This window comes from Uloborus diversus, chromosome 9 (assembly GCF_026930045.1).
Source record: "Uloborus diversus isolate 005 chromosome 9, Udiv.v.3.1, whole genome shotgun sequence".
Taxonomy (NCBI): Eukaryota; Metazoa; Arthropoda; class Arachnida; order Araneae; family Uloboridae; genus Uloborus; species Uloborus diversus.
Window position 1 is genome coordinate 149,998,531 of NC_072739.1, and position 21,114 is coordinate 150,019,644.

General features: G+C 35.7%; 1 protein-coding gene across 1 annotated transcript in view; it reads right to left on the reverse strand.

Moving 5' to 3' along the window:
• Positions 1-12,760: 12,760 nt before the first annotated feature.
• Positions 12,761-21,114, reverse strand: part of LOC129230563 (myo-inositol 2-dehydrogenase-like) — a 28,644-nt gene continuing 20,290 nt past the window's right edge. The window contains exon 8 of the mRNA XM_054864968.1: positions 12,761-12,811. Coding sequence (XP_054720943.1) covers positions 12,761-12,811 — 51 coding nt within the window. The remainder of the gene's footprint in view (positions 12,812-21,114) is intronic.

Genomic DNA, 21,114 nt, shown 5'->3' on the forward strand with positions numbered 1-21,114 from the left:
TACTCATCTAAGCAGATGACTAGCGCAGCCAGAAATACCTTCTGGAGGGTTTTTTTGATCAAAAATACCTTCTGAAGGGGTTTCCCCCCCCCCCATCAAAACAGCCTTTTCATATGCATAAACTACTGTATTATAATTTGCATTTTCATTAAAACCAATGCTTCTGAGGGTTGTTTTCAGCCCCTCTCCCCCTTCGCCACCCCACTGAAGCACATATGAAGTAATACTTCTAAAATTTCTATTTTATGACATTTATAAAATGTGTAAAAAGAGTTTGGTTCTTTCAAATTTAAAGAATTTTGGTATTTTTGTTTCGTATTCAAAATTCAAAGGAAAATGTTGCATTGTTCTGTAGAAATGTTTACAATAAATGCAATAAAAATAAATACTGCAGATAAAACACCTTATTTACATTCTTATTCAATAATAATAATTTCATTTTTCAAATGAAATTGCGAAATAAATTAAAAAATTAAAAATAAAATAGTAATAGAAATGTTTTCAACAAGAAAAGTGTATAAAAACATCTTTTGAAGAAGTAGTTTTGAAAATTTTTGGTGCGGATTTATTTCTAAAGTGGCTATTAAGCTAGAAATTTCTAAGCGTTGTTAATGGCGTGGGAGGGGGGAGGGCAGATTCAGGAGAGGGTCCCCGTGACAGTAATTTGTTGTGATTATTATTACTTCATTTTTTTCTATGTGAAAAATAGTACATGGAATGAATATTAACGTGTGTGTGTCCCCGTTCTGTAAGGTATTTCTTCTCAGGGCCTCATAACTCAAAGGAGTGACTGAGTTCGTTTACTGGGGTTATTGCTATTTTGAGTTTTCTAATTGTTCATTTTCAAAATAACAATCATGACTAATGAGTTCAACGTTTTTTCAGAGCACTATTCCACCTCAAACCATATGTGTGTCTATGCTTTTCCAATATTTTATAAATTTAATGCCATATATTCAAAGCTTGTGGTAGCGTGACCAGCCTATCTGCCAAAAGAAATATGACTTTTATGATGAAAATTTAAAAAAATATGATCTATGGTGCAGGATGCGACATTGGAAAAAAATAGGGGGTTGGTAGGGCATAATTGAAAGGATTTTGATCTCATTGGGTTAGGAAAGGGGGGGTGCCTTGTAGCATGTGAGGGGGTGCGCCATCATCCTTGGGGGATGGACTTAACTGATACTTTTTTACGTAGGTGGTACGACGTTCGCTATTGAAACATGACTCCCTTTACAACAATTTCTGGATCCACCCCTGTGAGAAGGGGGATGAGTCTTTTGATTACTCATTTTACAGTGGGGACTAAAGGAATAGGACAATATTTTGGCAAGCCAGGAATAAGAATTTTCTTAGTACAATAGCTTATAAAATCACATGACTTTTTCCTGTATTGAGCAAGTAATGTTTTTCTTTCCCTTCCTCCCCCCCCAACCCATTAATATTGTGCTGTCCTTTTTTGTAGTTTTTGAAAATATTCTTATTTTTTCTCTTCATTAATTCTTTTTCAGATGGTATTGGAAAAAACATGAAGGTATCAGATGACCAAGGCAAAATGAAATCCTGGCTGAAGCATTCAGCAGACTAGCTGATAAGGGAAACAGCCAATAATTAATGAAATCTATTGTATAAAGTTTGTCAATAAAGGTGTTTCATTGTATTATTTTAGTACTGCTCTCTGTATCAAACTTCATGGAATCCATTAAATGAAATTCAGATAAATTATATAAGAATGTTGTGCTTCTTATACTTCTTTTTTTCTTTTGCAAAACTAAGTCCTGGCTTAATGTATTTAATTATTTTCAGTTAGAATTTCATTGTGTATTGATAAGAACCAATTGTGTACTAGTTTTATCAACTTGGAGGAACTGTATTTTAGTTTAATATTGATTGCTTACATGCAGGGAATAAATTGAGAATAACTTGTTTAAATGTACATGTTCATTTAGACAACTTTTTATATCGCGAATAAGAATTTTGAATTGTTTTTCAATTGGAAACAAAATTTGCCTGCAATCTTAATATTATGTACTGGATTATAAGTTGTACTATGTATATTCATGTTTTGGACAGTTGTTAAAAGGAATAAATAAAATACATGTGAAAATGTATAAGCAGTGCGGGGGCTGCTCCATTGTAGGCAAGATATTTTATTAACAGCTAGTTCAAGTAGTTTTAAATTGCATTACTAAGAGGATTTTTTCAAGCCACTTGCTATAAGAAAATTCAAAACTGTTGCTTAAAACTTGAAAATCTCCAATTATATGTTTAATAAAAGGGCTACTAGTTTTATCACAGCGAACTAAAATTTTGCATTTTCAATTCTTATAATAGCTATAATAATAAATTCTTATATTAATAATTTTTTTTAAAAAATGGGAAGTCATAAACATAAATAGACAAGTAAGAAGGTACATAAAATGATAATAAAAATTTTCAATCGAGGAATGCAATATGCCAAAAGCTGCTTTAGGAAAAGATTGTTGGACTCTCCATTCTCCAAAGAGCTTGGAAAAAATCAATAGAATACAATGCACCAAAACAATGAATGACAACTTTTTTAATTATCTGAGAGTAAAATTGATCTGAAAAAAAAACTGAAAGGCGTTCAATATATGTATTTTATAGTTATGATAAATATACTGAACTAAAATTGCTTTAATTGACTTTTTTATTTTTTAATTTAATTTATATTTTTTAAAATTAGTTTTCTTCATTTTGTGAAATAACATTGGGGCTGCAAGCTTGATGAATTTTTAAGAGAAAAAAATAATTGCAATAAAAATTTTCGTAACTAAATGAGCTACAAAATGAAGTAAACTGAATTTTAAAAAAATAAGTTGAAATAAAAAATAAAATAGTCAAATAAAGCTCACTCTACACAATATAAAGCACTATAAACGGTCACCCGACGCCGAAGGGTGTGTCTGTGGACGACCCTAGGGCGCCGTGAGACCGTCGCTTTAATGTGGGTTAGTCCGCCCTAAGGCGATCCTGAGATGTCTCTGCGTCGTCCCTTAATAGTCGCAGTTCGTCTCCCGGACGGCAGACGGTGCCCTTCTGGGGACGTCTGCAGACCGTTATTGAACCCGGACATGGGGGCAGACTTAGGACGCCGGGGAGTCACGTTGCCAGGACGCCTCTATCGTCAGCAGATGACGTTCCAGTGACACCTGAGCGACGACATTATGCTGAGTGGGAAGATTCTATGTTCATTTTGTGAGAATTGGGCGGTTTAAATTTTATTACAATTCTTGTATCCCCTCTCTGTTGCAAAGAAAATTTCTTGGATAATAAAATACTATACTTTAAATTATATTGCTTTCGAGTATTTTACATCTTCGCAATAAATTCTATTACAGTTTCTTTATTTGACAGATTATTCAACATTTTCATGAAGGTTTCTTTAAATGTTTTACAGCTTGAGGGCTACTTTTTTTTTTATTTACATTTTTTCTTAAATCGTGGATTATTTTACGGTTTATGGGATAATTTTAATTGTTTGGTGATTTATCTTTTTCTTGATAGAAGTCTTTGTCTTGTTTAATACCTAGTTTTGTTTAAAAGTTCATTTAAAAAACGAAATAACGCATGTTATCACCAAGCAAAAAAAAAAAAAAAAAAAACTAAGCCATTAAATATTTTAAATTTGAATGTGTCAGAAGATCTATACAACTTTACTCGATGTCAAACCGCGGATATCCCAAATTTGCCATAGCGAATGCGCATGTTGCGCGCGGACTAAGCTCATTAAAAGTCTTGCTTAAATTAATTGCAAAAAATTTTTCAACTAACAAATTACTGCAAAAAAACGGATATCCACACACGTATTTCATATATTTTCAATTCATTATGTATTGTTTGTGAAAAATCCATTAATTTAGAAAATAAGCAAACCAATAAAAAAAGTGCTATTTTTCGCTTTCAATTAAAAAGTTATATGTGCCGTATTCATATGCGTACAGTTTCATATAATTTGTCACGTAAAATATTGTAATGGTTTAACCCCAGTTTCGCGCCGACATTTAAAATTTCTTCCCTCCATAAATATATCAAAACTGAAAAACAGGAAGAAAAGAAATTTTGTATCTGCGAAACTGGGAGGGGGGGGGGGGGAGGACAGCATTCTAATCTCATTCATTAATTTGTTTCTCTGCTTAAGTATAAACAAACAACATAGAATCTGAAAACAGAAAGCCCAATGAGCAAAGTCTGCGCGCATGCGCAGTCGCTGTGGCAAATTTGTGATATCCGCGATTTAACCTCTAGTTGCAACTGTTGGATGTTTTTTAGTCTTGATTGAATTTCATTTCCTAAGACAACTTTGGAATAACTGTTAGATCTGTTCTAACCTTGCAATTGCAGTCCGAGATAAACAAACCCTATGAGCTGAGAGTAAGTACATAAGAATTTAGGGAAAATTAGTGATTTTCAAACTTTAATTACTCCGGCCAATGATGTCCCTGGGGGTTGAATTTTTGTATATGTACTCAATGGCCCCCCAAGAATATGTATACAAAAAATCCTTACCGTAGCCCCCCGGGGGACTGTGATAGAACCCCGGGAAGGTACAATTTGGGGGGTAAAAATGAGGGGGCAGGGGAGGAGGGTCAAATGGCACAAAAGGCACATCAGTAGGGCACAAGGAATGTGTGTGCGAAATTTCAGCTTGATTCCTTTTTTCGTCTGGGCTGTAGCCCTGTCAAAGAAAGCGAAAACTTTTTGGAACAGCGATTTTATAACTTTAATTCCTCCTCCCCCTGATGGTCCAGGGGTTTGTATTTTGGTTTACGGCGTCAGGGGCCAGTAGAAATTGAGTGTACCAAAAATCAACTCCGGGGGTCTTCATGGGGCTGAGATACAGAGGGGTGAAAACCCCAAAAAACCCCAGTTCGTTCTGTCGCGTAATCTTGTTCTTGGTCGCTTTATTTTCTTTCGTCTTTGGCGGTGGATTTGCTTCTGTTGGCTGCTGACGTTTGGTTTCCTTGGCGGGGCGGGACGCTCCCGCGTCCCGTGATTCTTGGTAGCTTTATTTTCTTTCGTCTTTGGCGGTGGATTTGCTTCTGTTGGCTGCTGACGTTTGGTTTCCTTGGCGGGGCGGGACGCTCCCGCGTCCCGTGATTAGAATAGTGATATCAGCGTTTTCAAATAGCATCTCCCTTTGGAGATCTCCGTCATGATTAGTTCCAAAAATTTTCATCAGTACAGGTTCGATAGCATAAAAACAAATAAAAAAAAGAAAAAGAAGAAAGAAATAACAATATTCTCCATTGTCGCCATTAAAGTAAGGACATTAATTCCACAAAAACGTAATTAGCATCATTAATCCTTAAAAACACACACAAAAAAGAAAATTAAAAATTTCATAAAAAATTAAAATAATTCGCCAATGCGCTAACGTAGTCGCCTGGTGAGACTGGATATATATATAAAAAATGATTTGGCGGACTATACATTTTAATAGTAGTTTTAATGTTATTTGAGCGTGTTGTTTCACTAATTTGGCGGATTAATTTCAACTTCAGTACCTTGATTTTTTTACCAAAATTAATTTGGCGAAATTTTTACATTTTAATGCAACTTTTGTAATGGCTGTAGCGCTAAGATTTTTGAACACTCGTCCCGACAGCGTTATCATAACTCTGCCTATCGAATAAGTTTTTTAAATGTCGTTTTGTGTAATTTCATTTTCTACTTTTGCAATTAAAAGCTGCGTAAAAATGTAAAATAATAAATCCAAATCCATTATTTATCGCCAAAAGACCACAGTACCATACATTCGCCAGAGACTTGTCAAATTTATAAAACTGCGTAAAATGTTTGCTTGATCTATATTCACAAAATATGATTCTCTATATTGCCTATTGAAGTACGAACTTTTAAAAATGTAGCCCCGTAATCACTTATTGCGATTTAAAATGTTACCAAATTTTGCGGTAACCGTTTTGGGATACCTTGAATAAGGCTCCCCCTCCCTACTTTGTAAAACTGTGTGTTACAAATTTTCATCGAAGAGATAGTGTCGCCAAATACTGAGATACTTCTGGTGACCATTAAATGATGCCAAACGAAATGTTTCCAAAATAAGTAGTAAAATTTGGCAATCGTTTGAAATTGTGCGCAAATTTGTGCTGTTTATGGATTTGCTTAATTTAGTTGGCGGATTATTTTACATGTTAACAAATGTTTTAAAGAAAGAAATATTAAAGAAATGGCGGTATTATGGCTACGTGGTGAAAGCCGAGAAACAGTATTGCGTAGTCTTTAGCTTCAAAAACAGCGACAATTGGAAAAAATGCCCAATGCCTTAGCTATTGAAATGATTTTGCAAAAAAAGTTTGGCGAGATTCCTGCTGGTCGATCAAATACCCAATCAACACAAATAAATTTAAAAGAAATTACATTAATTTGAATTTTTGGCATCTTGAATTCAAAATTTTTCGCAATCACGAGCTTGTGTTTGTATAAATGCGCGTGTGTGTTTGTGTAGGAGCATGTGTGTGGGTGCGTGTGTGTGTGTGTTGTGTATACAGTGCTGTGTGTGTATGCGCATGTGTGTGTAGGCGTTCGTGTGCGTGTGTAGACCTGTGTGTATGCACGTAGGCGTGTGTATGTGTGTGAGCGCGCGTGTGTGTAGGACATGGACGTCTCCGACCAGGAGAAGCGGATAGCTCAGGACCGGAGTAGCCGTGCCGCGCCGCCTGCAGAGGCCGATGGGCGGTAGTGCTGTAGAGGCACCTGGTCCAAGCAGAAAAAGGCACGGAACATCAAAAACGGTCAAATGAGAACAATAAGCAATCGTGATTGCTCAAAAACTAAAAAAATTAATTTGAATTTTGTCATCTTGAATTCAAATTATGTTTTTCGCAATCACGAGCGTGTGTGTGTATGTAGGCGTGTGTGTGGGGGGTATGTGTGTTTGTGTGTAGGGAGTATGTGTATGTGTGTGTAGGCATATGTGTTTGTGTCTGTGTGCAGGGATGAATATGTGGGTAGTTGTGTGTATGTGTTTGTGTGTGTGTATGTGCAGGTGTCTGTATGTATGCGTGTGCGTATGTGTTTGTGTGTGTGTGTATGTGTTTGTGTGTAGGTGTATGTGTTTGTGTGTATGTGTGTATGCGTGTGTGTAGTGCGGCAACAAATATTGACAGCACAAATTTTTGCTATTGAAGTGAAGTGAAGCGCTACATGTTGTCATTGCGTCATGTTACTCGCGCCTCGCACTCGTACGAATCACGTGTAGATAATCCTCAGAATTTTTACCATTTTCTTTTCCCTTCTTGTATTGTCCAAAAATGTTTGAATAAATGTGTCACTTTTGTGTAACTTCGTTTTCTTCATGAACTTAACACGCCAACCTGCCGTAAATTGGTGACCTGAGGACTTATTAAAAAAAATGTATGCAGTTAATGTTATCTGGATGCAGCCTTAAGAATGCGTGTTAATGAAGCATTTTGCGTCATTGTTTTCCTGAGGACTTTGATTAGTAAGTTTTTGCATTTGTAACTACTGCTGTGAATTAGCGATGACTACTCCCGATCAACAAAATCAGGTTGCGAAAGTTGCACTTCGTATCCCACCGTTTTGGAAAGCTAACGTACGTTTATGGATTGCGCAATGCGATAACGCCTTCAATTACAGCGGAATTACGAGTGATGAGACCAAATTTTCCGCCCTTATCGCCAACATTGATGCTGAAACTTTATTACATGTGTCCGACATCGTACTAAATCCGCCAGTTGAAGAAAAATATCTAAAACTAACTGAGCGGTTAATTAGTGAGTTTGAAGATTCTGAACATCAGAAAATTAAGAAACTCCGCACTGAATTACAACTGGGTGATGAGAGGCCAAGTCATCTCCTACGAAAAATAAAAGAACTTTCTGGAAAACAGCTCAATGACGATTTTCTACAAAATTTATGGTTGCAACGGATGCCAGCTCATATCCAGACAGTTTTATCAGCCTCTTCCGAAAAATTGGATCAGCTAGCTATCATAGCTGACAAAGTCGCTGAAGTTGTCCATCCCAGCGCCGTGTCCAAGGGGAGGGTTTTAGGGGTTAAACCCCTCCCTTGGGGAAAAAATAAGCAAAATGAAGAAAATGTATATTTGACTTAAATTTACTTTAATGAGAAAGTTTGCGTTCAGCGATTTTATTTTAATTTTCTCTCTGAAGTTTTTTTGCGATTTACAACTGCTAAAGCCTTACAAACTGATGTAATATTTCGAAAGAAGTATGGCGGACGAACCGCTGAATGATCTACCAATGCAAAGAAAGAATATTGCTTATTGTAAGGAGCTTATGGTGAATTTGGCATATGTTACATCTATGAAGATGCATTAGTGATTGTGCTTGGCTATGTAATTTGCATCTGCAAAGAGCTCTTTCTTGTTTAGTTTATTAAGCACTAGCTGTACCCGACGCGCGTTGCTACGCCAACAAAAAAATACATCATTATACTGATTTTCATGACAATCGGTTGAACGGGGCAGAAGTTGCTACTCTGCAGCGCCACCTGGTGGCGAGTGGCTTCAATGAGCATATTATGCACCTTCTCCGTGGAAAAATACATATATATAGCAATTTTCATAATAATCGGTCCAGGTATCAAGTGAAGCCGTGACTATACTCAAATTTTGTACTCACGCAGTTTGCAAGATCAATCAATCGCTAAAAATATCAAATAGAAAAAGTTTTAAATCCCTTCGTTGCATGAAAAGCCATAAAACAATAAAGAAAGAATTCATTTGTTCAAACTCAAGAAAAATGGCAACAGCTAACTTCTTATCAATGAGATCTTTCACGCGAATTAATTTCTGCAGCCGATAATTTTATTCGTATTAATCCAATGGATTGTGACTTAAATTGGAATAAAAAAGGAACTATCGATCGGATTTTTTTTCAAACTGGTCTATAAACATTCCCAGTACCAAAAATAACAAACGGTGAAAGTTTCAGCCAAATCTGCCGGGTAGTTTTTGAGTTATGGATGACATACAGACAAACATTCATTTTTATGTATATAGGTTATTTCAGAACATAACAACCTGATATACATTCTACATTATAAAAGAATTTGTGAAGAGTTTTTAACACTCATTGCAATATACTACATAGTAAACAGATTTAATTAAAAAGAAGGAAGCAAAGTTTGATAAAAGCGAATCTGTGAAACGAAGGAATACTTTGGTAACTTGTACAGCTAGAGGTATCCTTCAAGAATACAGCAGTCCTTACAGGTGAATAAACGCCATACTGGGATCGGTAATTTGTCGTAAAACTAAAAGCTGTAAGGGGGTTGAATTCTCCCCCCCTTCTGGTAAGATTAAAACCCCACCCTTTATGAAATTCTGGACACGGGCCTGGTCCAGCCCAGTGCAATTTGTGCCACTTCAAGCTGTAGTATGTCCCACAAAACAACTGGAATCACAGCTGAATCTCTCGCGAAACAAATTGAAGAGCTTACACGACAAGTCTCTGAACTGTCTCGCGAACGTACAAGGTTCCGGAATCGTTCAAGATCAAGGTCCCGTTTAAGGAAAGATAACGGATCTTCTAATGTGTGTTTTTACCACAATCGCTTTGGTGATAAGGCGCGGAAATGTGCTCAGCCTTGCAACTATCAACAGGAAAAAAACGCCTCACCCCCGTCATAGCTGGGATGACGAAGGCATCTAAAAAACCCAGTCGGTTGTTTCTCCATGACAGAAAGACAGGACAAAAATTTCTAATTGATTCGGGTAGCGAAATTTCGGTTTCGCCACCTTCTTTTAAAGATAAAAAAAGGAACTCTTGTGAAACATTCTCCATGTTCGCTGCTAATAACACTAAAATTCCTGCTTACGGATTTGTGCACAGACAACTCGATTTAGGTCTCCGGAAACTCTTCCCCTGGACATTTGTGATAGCTGATGTAACTTCTCCAATCATCGGTGCTGACATTTTGCAATATTTTAATCTTCTAATTGATTTGAAACGCCAGTGTCTTATCAATCCGGAAACTTCATTGCTTACCTATAGACATGTTGTTCACAAAAGCCAACCCTCTGTGGTGACTGTTTCTGTTAATTCAGAGTTTGACTTATTGCTTTCTGAATTCCCAGATATAACAAATCCTACCCTTATTAAGCAGAGAGTTGCTCATAACACAGTGCACCATATTTTGACTCTAGGACCACCTGTGACAGCGAAACCTAGAAGACTTCATCCTAAGCTTTATCAAGCTGTGAAATCTGAATTTGAATTTCTCCTAGATCTGGGAATAATTCGTCTTTCCAAGAGCCCATGGAGTTCACCGTTGCATGTCGTTCCTAAGCAGGACTTTTCCGAATCTTTTGCATTTGCGCTTTCGAGCCAACACTTATTTCAGGATGGCGACAGATCAGGGAGATCAGGGAAAAGTCAGGGAACTTTATTGATCAGGGAAATATCAGGGAATTTCGAAAAAATAATAAAAATTCAGGGAAAATTGATCAAATGAAGAAAAAAATTTTTTTTTTGCTTTGCAAAATTAAATACATTTTTTTCCTATGCATTTTCCGGCAATTATTTGTTAAAAAAAAAAGTAAAATTAGTGAAGTGTGATTTGTGCATTTTTTCCCCTCAAGGTCAAAGTATTGAATCTTAAGTTATTAACCATAGGATGAACTTCCTAAGCTTCTGTGTCTGTAAAGTTGTTTATTTTATATAACTTGAATTTTTCTGATAGTCGTTCCATGCTACGTAAAATAAACAACCCTACAGGCAAAGAGGAAGCCGCCATTAATGACTGCTCCTTTGCCTTTACTCATTGTCTTGAAGTAGGGTAGACCGACCAGTGAATGAACAGTTAAGCACAATTTCATTTTTTAAAAATCCTAGTAATTTTAAATTCTACACTATACAGATCGTGATAGCTAAAACATTTTAATTGATCTATGTAAATATCTCTAAAAAATCACGGGAACTTAAATGATACCGCTTCCCACTTTTTTAGGTGTTTAAAGAAAAAATGGCACAACGACCCAGTGAATGAACACCTCGAACCAGTAAATGAACACAAATTGGTCCAGCGAATGCACATGATAAATTCTGATTCAAAAAGAAACTAAGTTTCTTTGAGATCTATCTATCTATCTATATGACTATCTATATCTATTTATCTATCCATCTATATCTATCTATATCTATCTTTTTGTATCTCTATCCATCTATCAATATACCTTTGTATCTATTTTTCTATCTACACATCTATCGGTCTATTTCTATGTCTATTTATCAATGTACTTATCTATTTTTCTACCTATCGATTTACTTATCTATCTATCTGTCTATCTATATATATATGAACTTATCTATCTATCTATATATCTATCTATCTATTTATATATCGTATCTATCTATCTATCTACTTATCTATCTACTATCTCTATGTTTATTTACCTATTTATCAATGTACTTGCGGCATTTGTTGTTATTCCGTGTCACAAAAAACACGCTGATATTTAGAACTCAAAACATTTTTATTCAACACTGAAAAACTTTAATTGAAAAAAGGTTAAGACATGATATTGCTATGAGTGTATGCAAAACCCGCGACACACACACTCTGGAACAGTGGCGCCGACTCCATGGGGCCTGAGGGGGCCCGAGCCCCCTCAAAAATATTTTTTGATTGGGCAGAGCGCCCCCAATAAATCAAGAAAAGTATTAGTTATATTATGCTTTCTAAACTCATAAATTTGTCTTTTATTTTCCTTGTTTGAAGATAGTTTACCTTGTAAAATACATTCAGTAATGAGTTCTATTCTATTCTATTCAAGAGTCACAACTGACTACAACTGTATTTATGTCGAGGACTGCATACAAAGTGTCTTGCCTCCATTATTTTATATACCGATAGATGGCAGCACCATCACCGGATCGAACAGTTAATGAGAATTTAGAACTAGTCCAAGAGCTAATAGCTACCTGGTACTAGCACCCCCAGAGGTATCGTTTCACTTGGAGGACATTGAGACCACGAGCATATTTAGCGTCGCCCAGTCCCCTTTAATGACGACGGTGGGTCTTCGACCAGCGGGGATCGAACCCGAGCCCCTCCGGCCCCGAGTCCAATGCCCTACCGATCAGGCTACCACGGCCCCCAGTAATGAGTTAAAACATAATTATTACGGCAGTAAGCAGGTTAACTGAAAACGAGTAGTGTGAATAATGATGGTGTTATAGTGCTGCAAGCACACTTAGAATTTGTCCCAGTGCGTGAACTTACGGGTCAAATCTGTTGCCGGTATGCAGCGCTGTGGCGAGATCATCTAAGTGTTGCTATATATTAAATGGGAGGCGAGATAGTTTTGAATACTTTGGAAATTGTGTTTAAAAGAAAATTCTTTACAAAATGATGATCCTTCGCTTCCTCGGAATCGACGTATACCAAAGTATGAAAACAACGAAGCCAGCTCACCGCATGCTTTAAAAATCCCAAAGACACTATACATTGAGGTTTGTGAAATAGTGCAATCTTGCATTATTGGGCAATTTACATCAACTGGACTCACACGGATCATTGCAGTTGAACAAGAGTGCTTGCTTTTATTAAACAGAGGTGAAACAAATTTTGAAAAATTAATTGAGTTTTCAAAAATAACCTAGACATTGAGAGACTGCGTTTATACTTGAATATGTTAGCCGGTATAACTAATGAAAAAACAACTGGTCTTAAAAAAAACATGCGTAAATTAAATTACCTTTTTACTAAAATAGCGAGCCTGAGCGAGTCGTTACTTTTTGCTCTGGAATAATGTTCGCAGGTACACAGTCTTTAGTTTCAACTGCTGGAAGGAAAGCTGGTTTTAACCTGTCAAGTGAAACTGTAGATTTATGTCCCATAATATCGATGACAAATGTCTTACTAAATCTTTTTAGCTCTTTGTAAGGTCCGTCATAAGGACACTGCAAAGGTTTTCTCACACCATCATGTCGCAGGAACACGTAGGAACAGTCTTTTAGATGAGGGTGGATAAAAGTAGCTCAGTGGCGTCGACTCCATGGGGCTTTTTTGAGGGGGCCGGAGCCCCCTCAAAAATTTTTTTGAGGGGACAGAGCCCCCCTAATAATTTAAGAAAATTATTAGTTATTTAATGCTTTCTAAACTCACAAATTTGTCTCAGTATTTTTTATTTTCCTTGTTTGAAGATAGTTACCTTGTAAAATACATTCAGTAATGGGTTACAACAAATAATTATTACGGTAAAAAGCAGGTTAACTGAAAACGAGTGGGTGAATAGTGATAGTGAATAAAATATGACAACGTATATAAAGTACAAATTGAGAATGGAAAAAGGTTAAAAAACCAGCAAACAGCTGTTTCGGCACTCTAAAATACAAGTGCCATCATCAGTGCATTAAAAACGAAGACAGGTTCACCCGACTAAAACACACACACTTTTTTAATGCACTGATGATGGCACTTGTATTTTAGAGTGCCGAAACAGCTGTTTGCTGTTTTTTTTAACCTTTTTCCATTCTCAATTTGTACTTTATATACGTTGTCATATTTTATTCACTATGCAGTACAAAGTTTTCGACTGCTTTTTATGAATAGTGATAGCGTTGCGTTGCTGCGAACGCTTAGAATTTGTCCCAGTGTGCGAACCTGCGGATAGTCTGTCCGATCAACAATGGGGCAGAAACGAGTGAACAGCTTGGCTAACCACCCAGATATTTTGGATGAATTGGATATTCGACCAGTTGTCAATGACTTCAAATTCAGTAATCTAGTCAGGCGGTCGACATTTGCATCTTTCTAAAGACAGTCCTAATATTGGTATTTAAAGCAATTTTAAAAATCTCTGTAAAATAGGGAATTAACTACATATAGAATGTTAGATTTAAAACTTCGAAATATTAGTACTATTTTATTACCGTATTACTGTAGTACTGCATTAGTTATTTTCAAATACTTAAATATTTTTAGGGTATAAGACTCTATAAAAACCCGCTATATACATACTATATTAACTTTATTAAACAAATTAACAGTGGGATATTATTTTTATTTAATGAACTCTGAGCCTTATTCAAAGCAAGTTTAAATTAGCTATTTCACTTATTAATAAAAGTGCGACAGCAATATCTTATGCTTTATTTTTTAATGATAGTTTAAGATTTATTTAAATATAATTTCAATCTTTATATATATATTCACTATACGGTAATAGTCTAAAAACAAAATTATTGTACTATAAATTAAATTAACTTTTTACAAAAATACCGTACATGTGGTTTTTTTTTTTTTTCGTTTTTCAAAGCCAAAACATGTGTCGAGTTAACGAGAGTAGAGTATTCGAGATTCTAATGTTGATAATATATTACTGAAAAATGCTTAAGAAACTGTAAAACATACTTTTTCCATCTCCAATTTAGAAAATTTCCCGGGGTTAAACCCGCGTATGCCCCCCACTCTCCCAATTTTTTTTTGTATTTGAGCGCACTGGGAGTGCCCTTCCATGCAAGTCAAATGCCCTACCTTATATCAATGCCTAGCCACGGAACTGCACGACTTCCCCCAAATTAGAACTGTAAAAATGTCCCACACTGAAGACAAGTGACATGATCTAATTGAACCCGAAAATTTGTATACAAATTCTTAGATTGGCTTAAAAAACGCCATGCCACATATTGTTTGTTTGTTTTAATCATATACACCAGAAAATATGTAAATTGGCATTTTCAAGGTTCAAAAAATCTGAACTGTTTTTTTTCGGAAAAGGGGGGGGGGGAGGGGGACGTTATTGGATTACATAACCCGTGGATCACCGGCGACGTCTAGTCCCCTCAATAATTTTTGCAAGTCGGCGCCCCTGAAGTACCTTTAACTGCATGACTAGAAGTCGGTACCGGTCTAACTGCACTAAAATGAGCTCTCAGCTCCTCAACAAATTGTTGAGGGGAAGATTCTGTTAATGTCGGAACAAAAAACTCTCCTGGTAGCCGGAGACTAGTGCCGTAGACCAAATCAGCAGTAGTTGCTTTGATGTCTTCTTTGAAAACAGTTCGAAAACCCAGCAAGATTGTAGGTAACACTGAAGACCAATGTTCATTGCCGTGTGCTTTGAGGGCAGCTTTTAAGGGTCGGTGAAATTCTTCAATCAAACCGTTAGCTTGCGCGTGGTATGGCGAAGAGCGAATTCTTTTAATTATAAGGAAATGGGAGAGTGCCTTGAAAAGAAGACTTTCAAACTGTCGTCCCTGATCTGTAGTTATCAATGATGGACAACCAAATCGCGTAATCCAGTGATTATAAAAAGTCTCTGCAATGGTTTGAGCTGTAATATCCTTGATGGCGACAGCTTCAGGCCAACGTGTAAACCTGTCGATTATTGTGAGGCTGTAGCAGTTGCCTTGCGATGGAGGGAGAGGTCCTATTACGTCAAGGTGAACATGGTCAAATCTCCGAGTTTGTTTAGTAAAAACACCTAAGGGAGTTTTAGTATGCCTGAAAATTTTAGCTTTTTGACAGGGAATACATTCTCGACCAAGTTACACAATTTTGTTCATGTAAGGCCAGATGAATCGAGATCTAATTAACTTTGTTGTGCCCCGAATTCCAGGATGTGATACATTGTGCAACGAAGAAAAAATGTGTTTCCGAAATGAAACTGGAATATACGGACGTGCTGTGCCCGTAGATAGGTCACAATATACCGACTTGTCATATCCCGGTAGCACAATTTTCTTTATTTTCAATTTCTGAGGATTTTGAATTAAATTTATTAGTTCCAAATCGTCAGACTGTGCCTTAGAAATTTCCTCATAGTCGATAGGACTTGGCATTGTTATAGCAGCGATCCGAGAGAGCGTGTCAGCTGTGATATTTTCAGAGCCTTTCACGTATTGAATATTAGTTGTAAATTGCGAAATAAAATCTAATTGTCTAATTTGTCTGGGTGAACTTTTATCTGAACGTTGCTTAAATGCGAAAGTTAAGGGTTTATGATCTGTAAAAAGAGTAAAAACTCTAGCTTCTAACATGTAACGAAAATGTTTTACAGATGCGTACGCTGCAAGTAATTCTCTATCATATATGCACTGTAATTTTGCTCTGTCGAGGAAAGTTTACACGAGAAAAAAGCGAGAGGTTGTATTTCATTTTCGTCAATCTGCGATAAAGCTCCTCCTATAGCGAAATCTGAAGCCTCTACGTGCAAAATGAGTTCAGCATCCGCCCTAGGATGGGCCAAAAGTACTACATTTGCGATTAATTTCTTACAAGTCTGAAATTCCTCTTCAGCCTCACGCGACCATTCTATTTTAGTTCGATCATTCTTTTTGGCTCCTCTCAAATAAGCATTTAGATTTATCTGATGTTTCGCTAATTTTGGTAAAAATCGGCGAAAAAAATTCAAAAACCCTATAAAACGCTGTAATTCTTTAATTGTCTCAGGTTGTGGATATTCTAATATTGGTAATACTTTATCAGGAAGGGGCTGAGTTCCCTTTTTTGAAATTAAATGACCTAAAAAGGAAATTTCCGATACGCTCCAAACACATTTAGGAACATTAATAGATAAACCATATTCGCTCAGTTTTTGAAGTATGGCTCGTACATGCATCATGTGTTCATCCTCGCTTTTACTAAAAATTAAAATATCGTCTAGATGTACAAAGCAAAAGGTAAATTCTCCCAAAACCCGCGACACACACACTCTGGAATTCCAAAACAGAAAGAAGAGAGAGCCGGTTCTTGTGAACTCTTGGAATTTATACCCTATTGCACTACCCGAAGGTACAAACCAATTTGGCGAGCGCCAACATCCCAGTTTGGCAACTGCAGCCGCATACTTATCTATTTTTCTATCTATCTATCTACTTATTTATTTATCTAGCTACTTATCTATCTATCTATCTATCTACTTATCAATCTATCTACCTATTTACTTATCTACCTATTTATCTACTTATCTATCTATCTACTTATCTATCTCTCTTTCTACTTATCTATATATCTATCTACTTATCTATCTATATATCTACTTATCTATCTCTCTTTCTACTTATCTATCTATCTATATATCTACTTATCTATCTATCTATCTGTCTATCTACTATCTACCTAACTATCTACCAATTTATCTGTCTGTACATCTAAATATCTACCAATCTATTATCCTAATCAACCTATTTATCGATCTATCTACCTGCTTTTTTACCTGTCTATCTATCTACCTATCTCCTTATCAGTATATCTACCTATCTATATCTATCCACCAATCTATATCTATCGGTCTATCTACCTGTCTATATATCTACCTACTATCTATCTCTATATCAGTCTCTCTACCTAGCTATCTATCTCTATATTGGTCTCTCTATCTACCTATATATCTATTAACCACTACCTATCTATTTATCTATCAATAAATCTATTGATCTATCTATCTACCTACCTATTCTCTCTGTTTGTATATATATTTCTATTTCTCTATCTCTATTATCTACCTGTCTATCTATCAAGAGAGATAAAGATATAGGAAGATAGATGTAGGTAGGTAGGTTAATGTACAGATAGAGATATAGATAGATAAAAGATAAAACTCAGTAAAAATTGCATTGTTTACAAAGACAAAAATAAAGAAATTATAAAATATATAATGAAATACATAAATAAGTAAGCATATAAAACTATCTGCATTACAAAAAAGTACGAAAATGAAAATATCTCAAAGAAATTTCAAATTTCTTTTTAAATCAAAAGAAATTTTGCAATTGTTCATTCACTGGGTTTTCGCAATTTTTCGTACCCAGTGACTGAACACCCCTCTACCTGAAAATCTACGCATTCTGCATTGCCTGAAACAATTTAAATCCATAGCCTAAATATGTATACTTAATTTTTCTTTCGTAGAGTTAAAAAATAAAATTTATCGATAAAAATGATATGTATCAAAATAATTGCTAGCACGAAACCAGCCTTATTATTTTGAAAGAGAGAAAGAACGATTCACGGCCGTAAAAATTTCAAATTTTTTCCAGGAAAAAAATACGTATCCAAAGTAACCCATCAGGTGTCAGACTGCTTAAAATATCAATAAAGAACGCTTTTGTAGTGAATTTATTCAGAAAAATTTTTTTTGGAAGCTTGTTTTTTTTAAAAAAATGACGAGCTGTTCATTCACTGGGTGGTGTTCACTCACTGGTCGGTCTACCGTACCTAGCGTACTCTAATCACGATTTCAAGAAAAAAAATCTTTGTTTTTTAAAAATTGATACTGCTGAAAGCTTAAAAGGTATTATAGCAGTGTATAATCGCTATACTTGGCGTTTTCGATTTAATTGCTAAAATTGAATGTTAAATGAAAATCAACTTTGTTTTTTGCCATCCTATTATTCGCTGTCACTTTAGATTATACAGAGTTTTTTTTTTTTTTTTTTTTTCAGACTTTAAAATTCTTTTATTTTAAAACCAAGTTATATACTATATGAGGCAGTGAGAAGCAAAGGGATGTAAGTGGACATTTTCAAGTTTTGAGTAAAATGCGTATAAAGATTACGTCCTAGGTAGGTTTTCATTATTATTATTATTTTTTTTTTTCTAAAAACCATGCTGTACAGCAGCACCTACCAGGGCTACTAGTGCTATCTCTTGCCCCAAGACAGAGGAGGGGTTCACCTACCATTTGCACTGGTTATCTCCAAATTTTTAATTTTGACACTTACATCCCTTTGCTTCTCACTACCTCATACATTTTGTAATTAATTATTGTGTTTTGCATTTCAATGTTTGTTACAAAAGATTTTTTTTCGACTAATAATGAAATCATCTGAAATTGAGTTGTGTACATAAGTAAATATATTTGCTATCTTTAATAGTTAAAATGTTTCGCCCCCCCCCCCTCCCCCCGAAACCCGAAATGTTTTGTACCGTAAAACAGAGAAGAAAGTTTTTTTTTTTTAAATTTCTAATGTCAGAAAAGGAAAATAACAAAGTTTTTTTATTCTTAATTTTGTAACTATTAAACGAGTGAAAATTTGGAGAAATACAGAAAAAGCAATTCTAGTTCTCATTAGCTGCAAATCATACTTGAAATTCAGACCCTTAATTAGGACTTCCTGCTCTTTTTCCCAATTCAATTCAGGGCCGTCCAGGGCCAAGGCAGGACCCTTGTCAGTTTGGTAGCCTTGTCCTCCTCCAGGGGCGTGCAAAGAAATTTTGGAGCCGGTCACAAATGATTTTTTTGGGCCCGCTCTATATTGTTTACCCCTATTTTCACCCCTATTTTTAAAAACATTGAGCACCCTTCAGGCTCGGGCCCGGGTCAACAGGTGTCCCTTCTCCCCCCTGTGCACGCCCCTGCTCTCCTTCCCCTAAAACTCTTATAAAACTTCCACAGCACCGATTTCGAGCCGGGGACTCCCGAAGGGCCGGTTCCCCTAGTTTCCGATTTGGCTAGTATCTGGTTACCAAGATGTGCCAAATTCAGCTCCTTGATACATCCTGAGTAAAAAATGCAAAAATCATGATTCTCGCGTTTTTGTAGCACATTTTTCAAGATAAATTTTTGTGACTGATATGTTCCATGTCATGCCATTTATTTAATACCGAATGCAGTATTTTCGAAGTTCTTTTGTTATTGCTTGTTTTTATCTTATTTCTACTGAACACTGTTAATATCTTAAGCATGAGAAAAAAAATAACACTTACTCTTCTCTATTTCATTTTCTGCACTACTTGCGATTGAAAAAAAAATTGCTTGTTTTGAGAAATATTTCGTTACATTTTTTTCTAACTTAAAACGTCTTACAAAGTTATAATCATTTTGTAAGACTGTGCAATCAACTTCTGAAAAGTGCAAATAATGTGCTTTTAAATAATTTTAACTGTTCTAGAGTCTGAAAATTATTTAAGTTTTTGAAATTTCTTAAAAAGTTCTTCAATTTTGTCTCTTATCAAGAAAATAAAGTATGAATTGTCCAAATGGCTAGAATATTACTCTTTCTTTCTTATTTTCTGAGTTTCTACACCATTTCTTTTAAACAATTTTATACAATTTTTATACTGTAGGGCATTTGATGAAAAAGGGGGGGGGGGGGATGTTGGGGAAGTGATCAAAAACAAACTACACTAAAAGCCGATATCAGCAAATGATGATGTGCGTATCTTTTCTCCTCTCTCGTTATTCCTCTCTGTCGATTGATGTCAACGATTTGCCGAGCAAGCAATTTTTATTTTGCTTGCGTTCGACGAGCTCAACCGGTAGCGACCGGTCGATTGATCACGTGACAGCTAGTGACATCAGCTAATGCTAAAGCATTGGAGGTGACATCATTATTTGTCATGTGATCAACCTACCGGTGAGCTATCGGTCGCTCATCGAACCTCAACCTTTGATTGATCTTGATTTGCAAAAGAATGCATAACTTTTAAAAGACTGTTTGCCTATTTTTCTTCATATTTTTGTAGTCTCAACTACTCCATATAAGGCCTCAAAATACATATTTTTATATATATTTTTCAAGAAAATTCCCGGGGGAGAAACCCCCGGACCCCTTGAAATTATGGGTGTATTACATCCGACTTAAAGGGACACTCTCCTGTTATCCTTACCACTACAAGCTGAATAAAAAAATAATAAAAAATTAAAATAAAAATCCAGTCCAATAGTGGACACACATTAAAAATCCAGACAAAAAACATCTTCTATAGTAAATATTTTTATGCGTGTATGTGTGTCTATATGTATACAGGGTGTTCCGTTTTAACCCGCAAGACCTTTATTTTCGCAACCGTTAGTCCTAGATGTATACTTTCAATAGCAAAAACGTTTAAAATCAGATGCTGAGTTAAAATATTGAAAGTTTGAAGTAAAAATAAAAAAGAGTCAAAAAATACAAAATTTAACTTTTTATACGGGGGCCCCATGTCCCCTAACTTATATTTAGGGAAATAATCTCCATTAAAAACAACTCCAACACAAAGCGTTTGAAATTCGCACGACCAATATTCACCGAGATTTGAAACACAGCGTTTTGTGACTTACACCTTTTTTCACTCGCTGTCAATAACGCCTTTTCGGAGAAAATATAGCAGTTAACATGTGTTTATATAAAATAATACTTGTGCATAGAGTGTGGT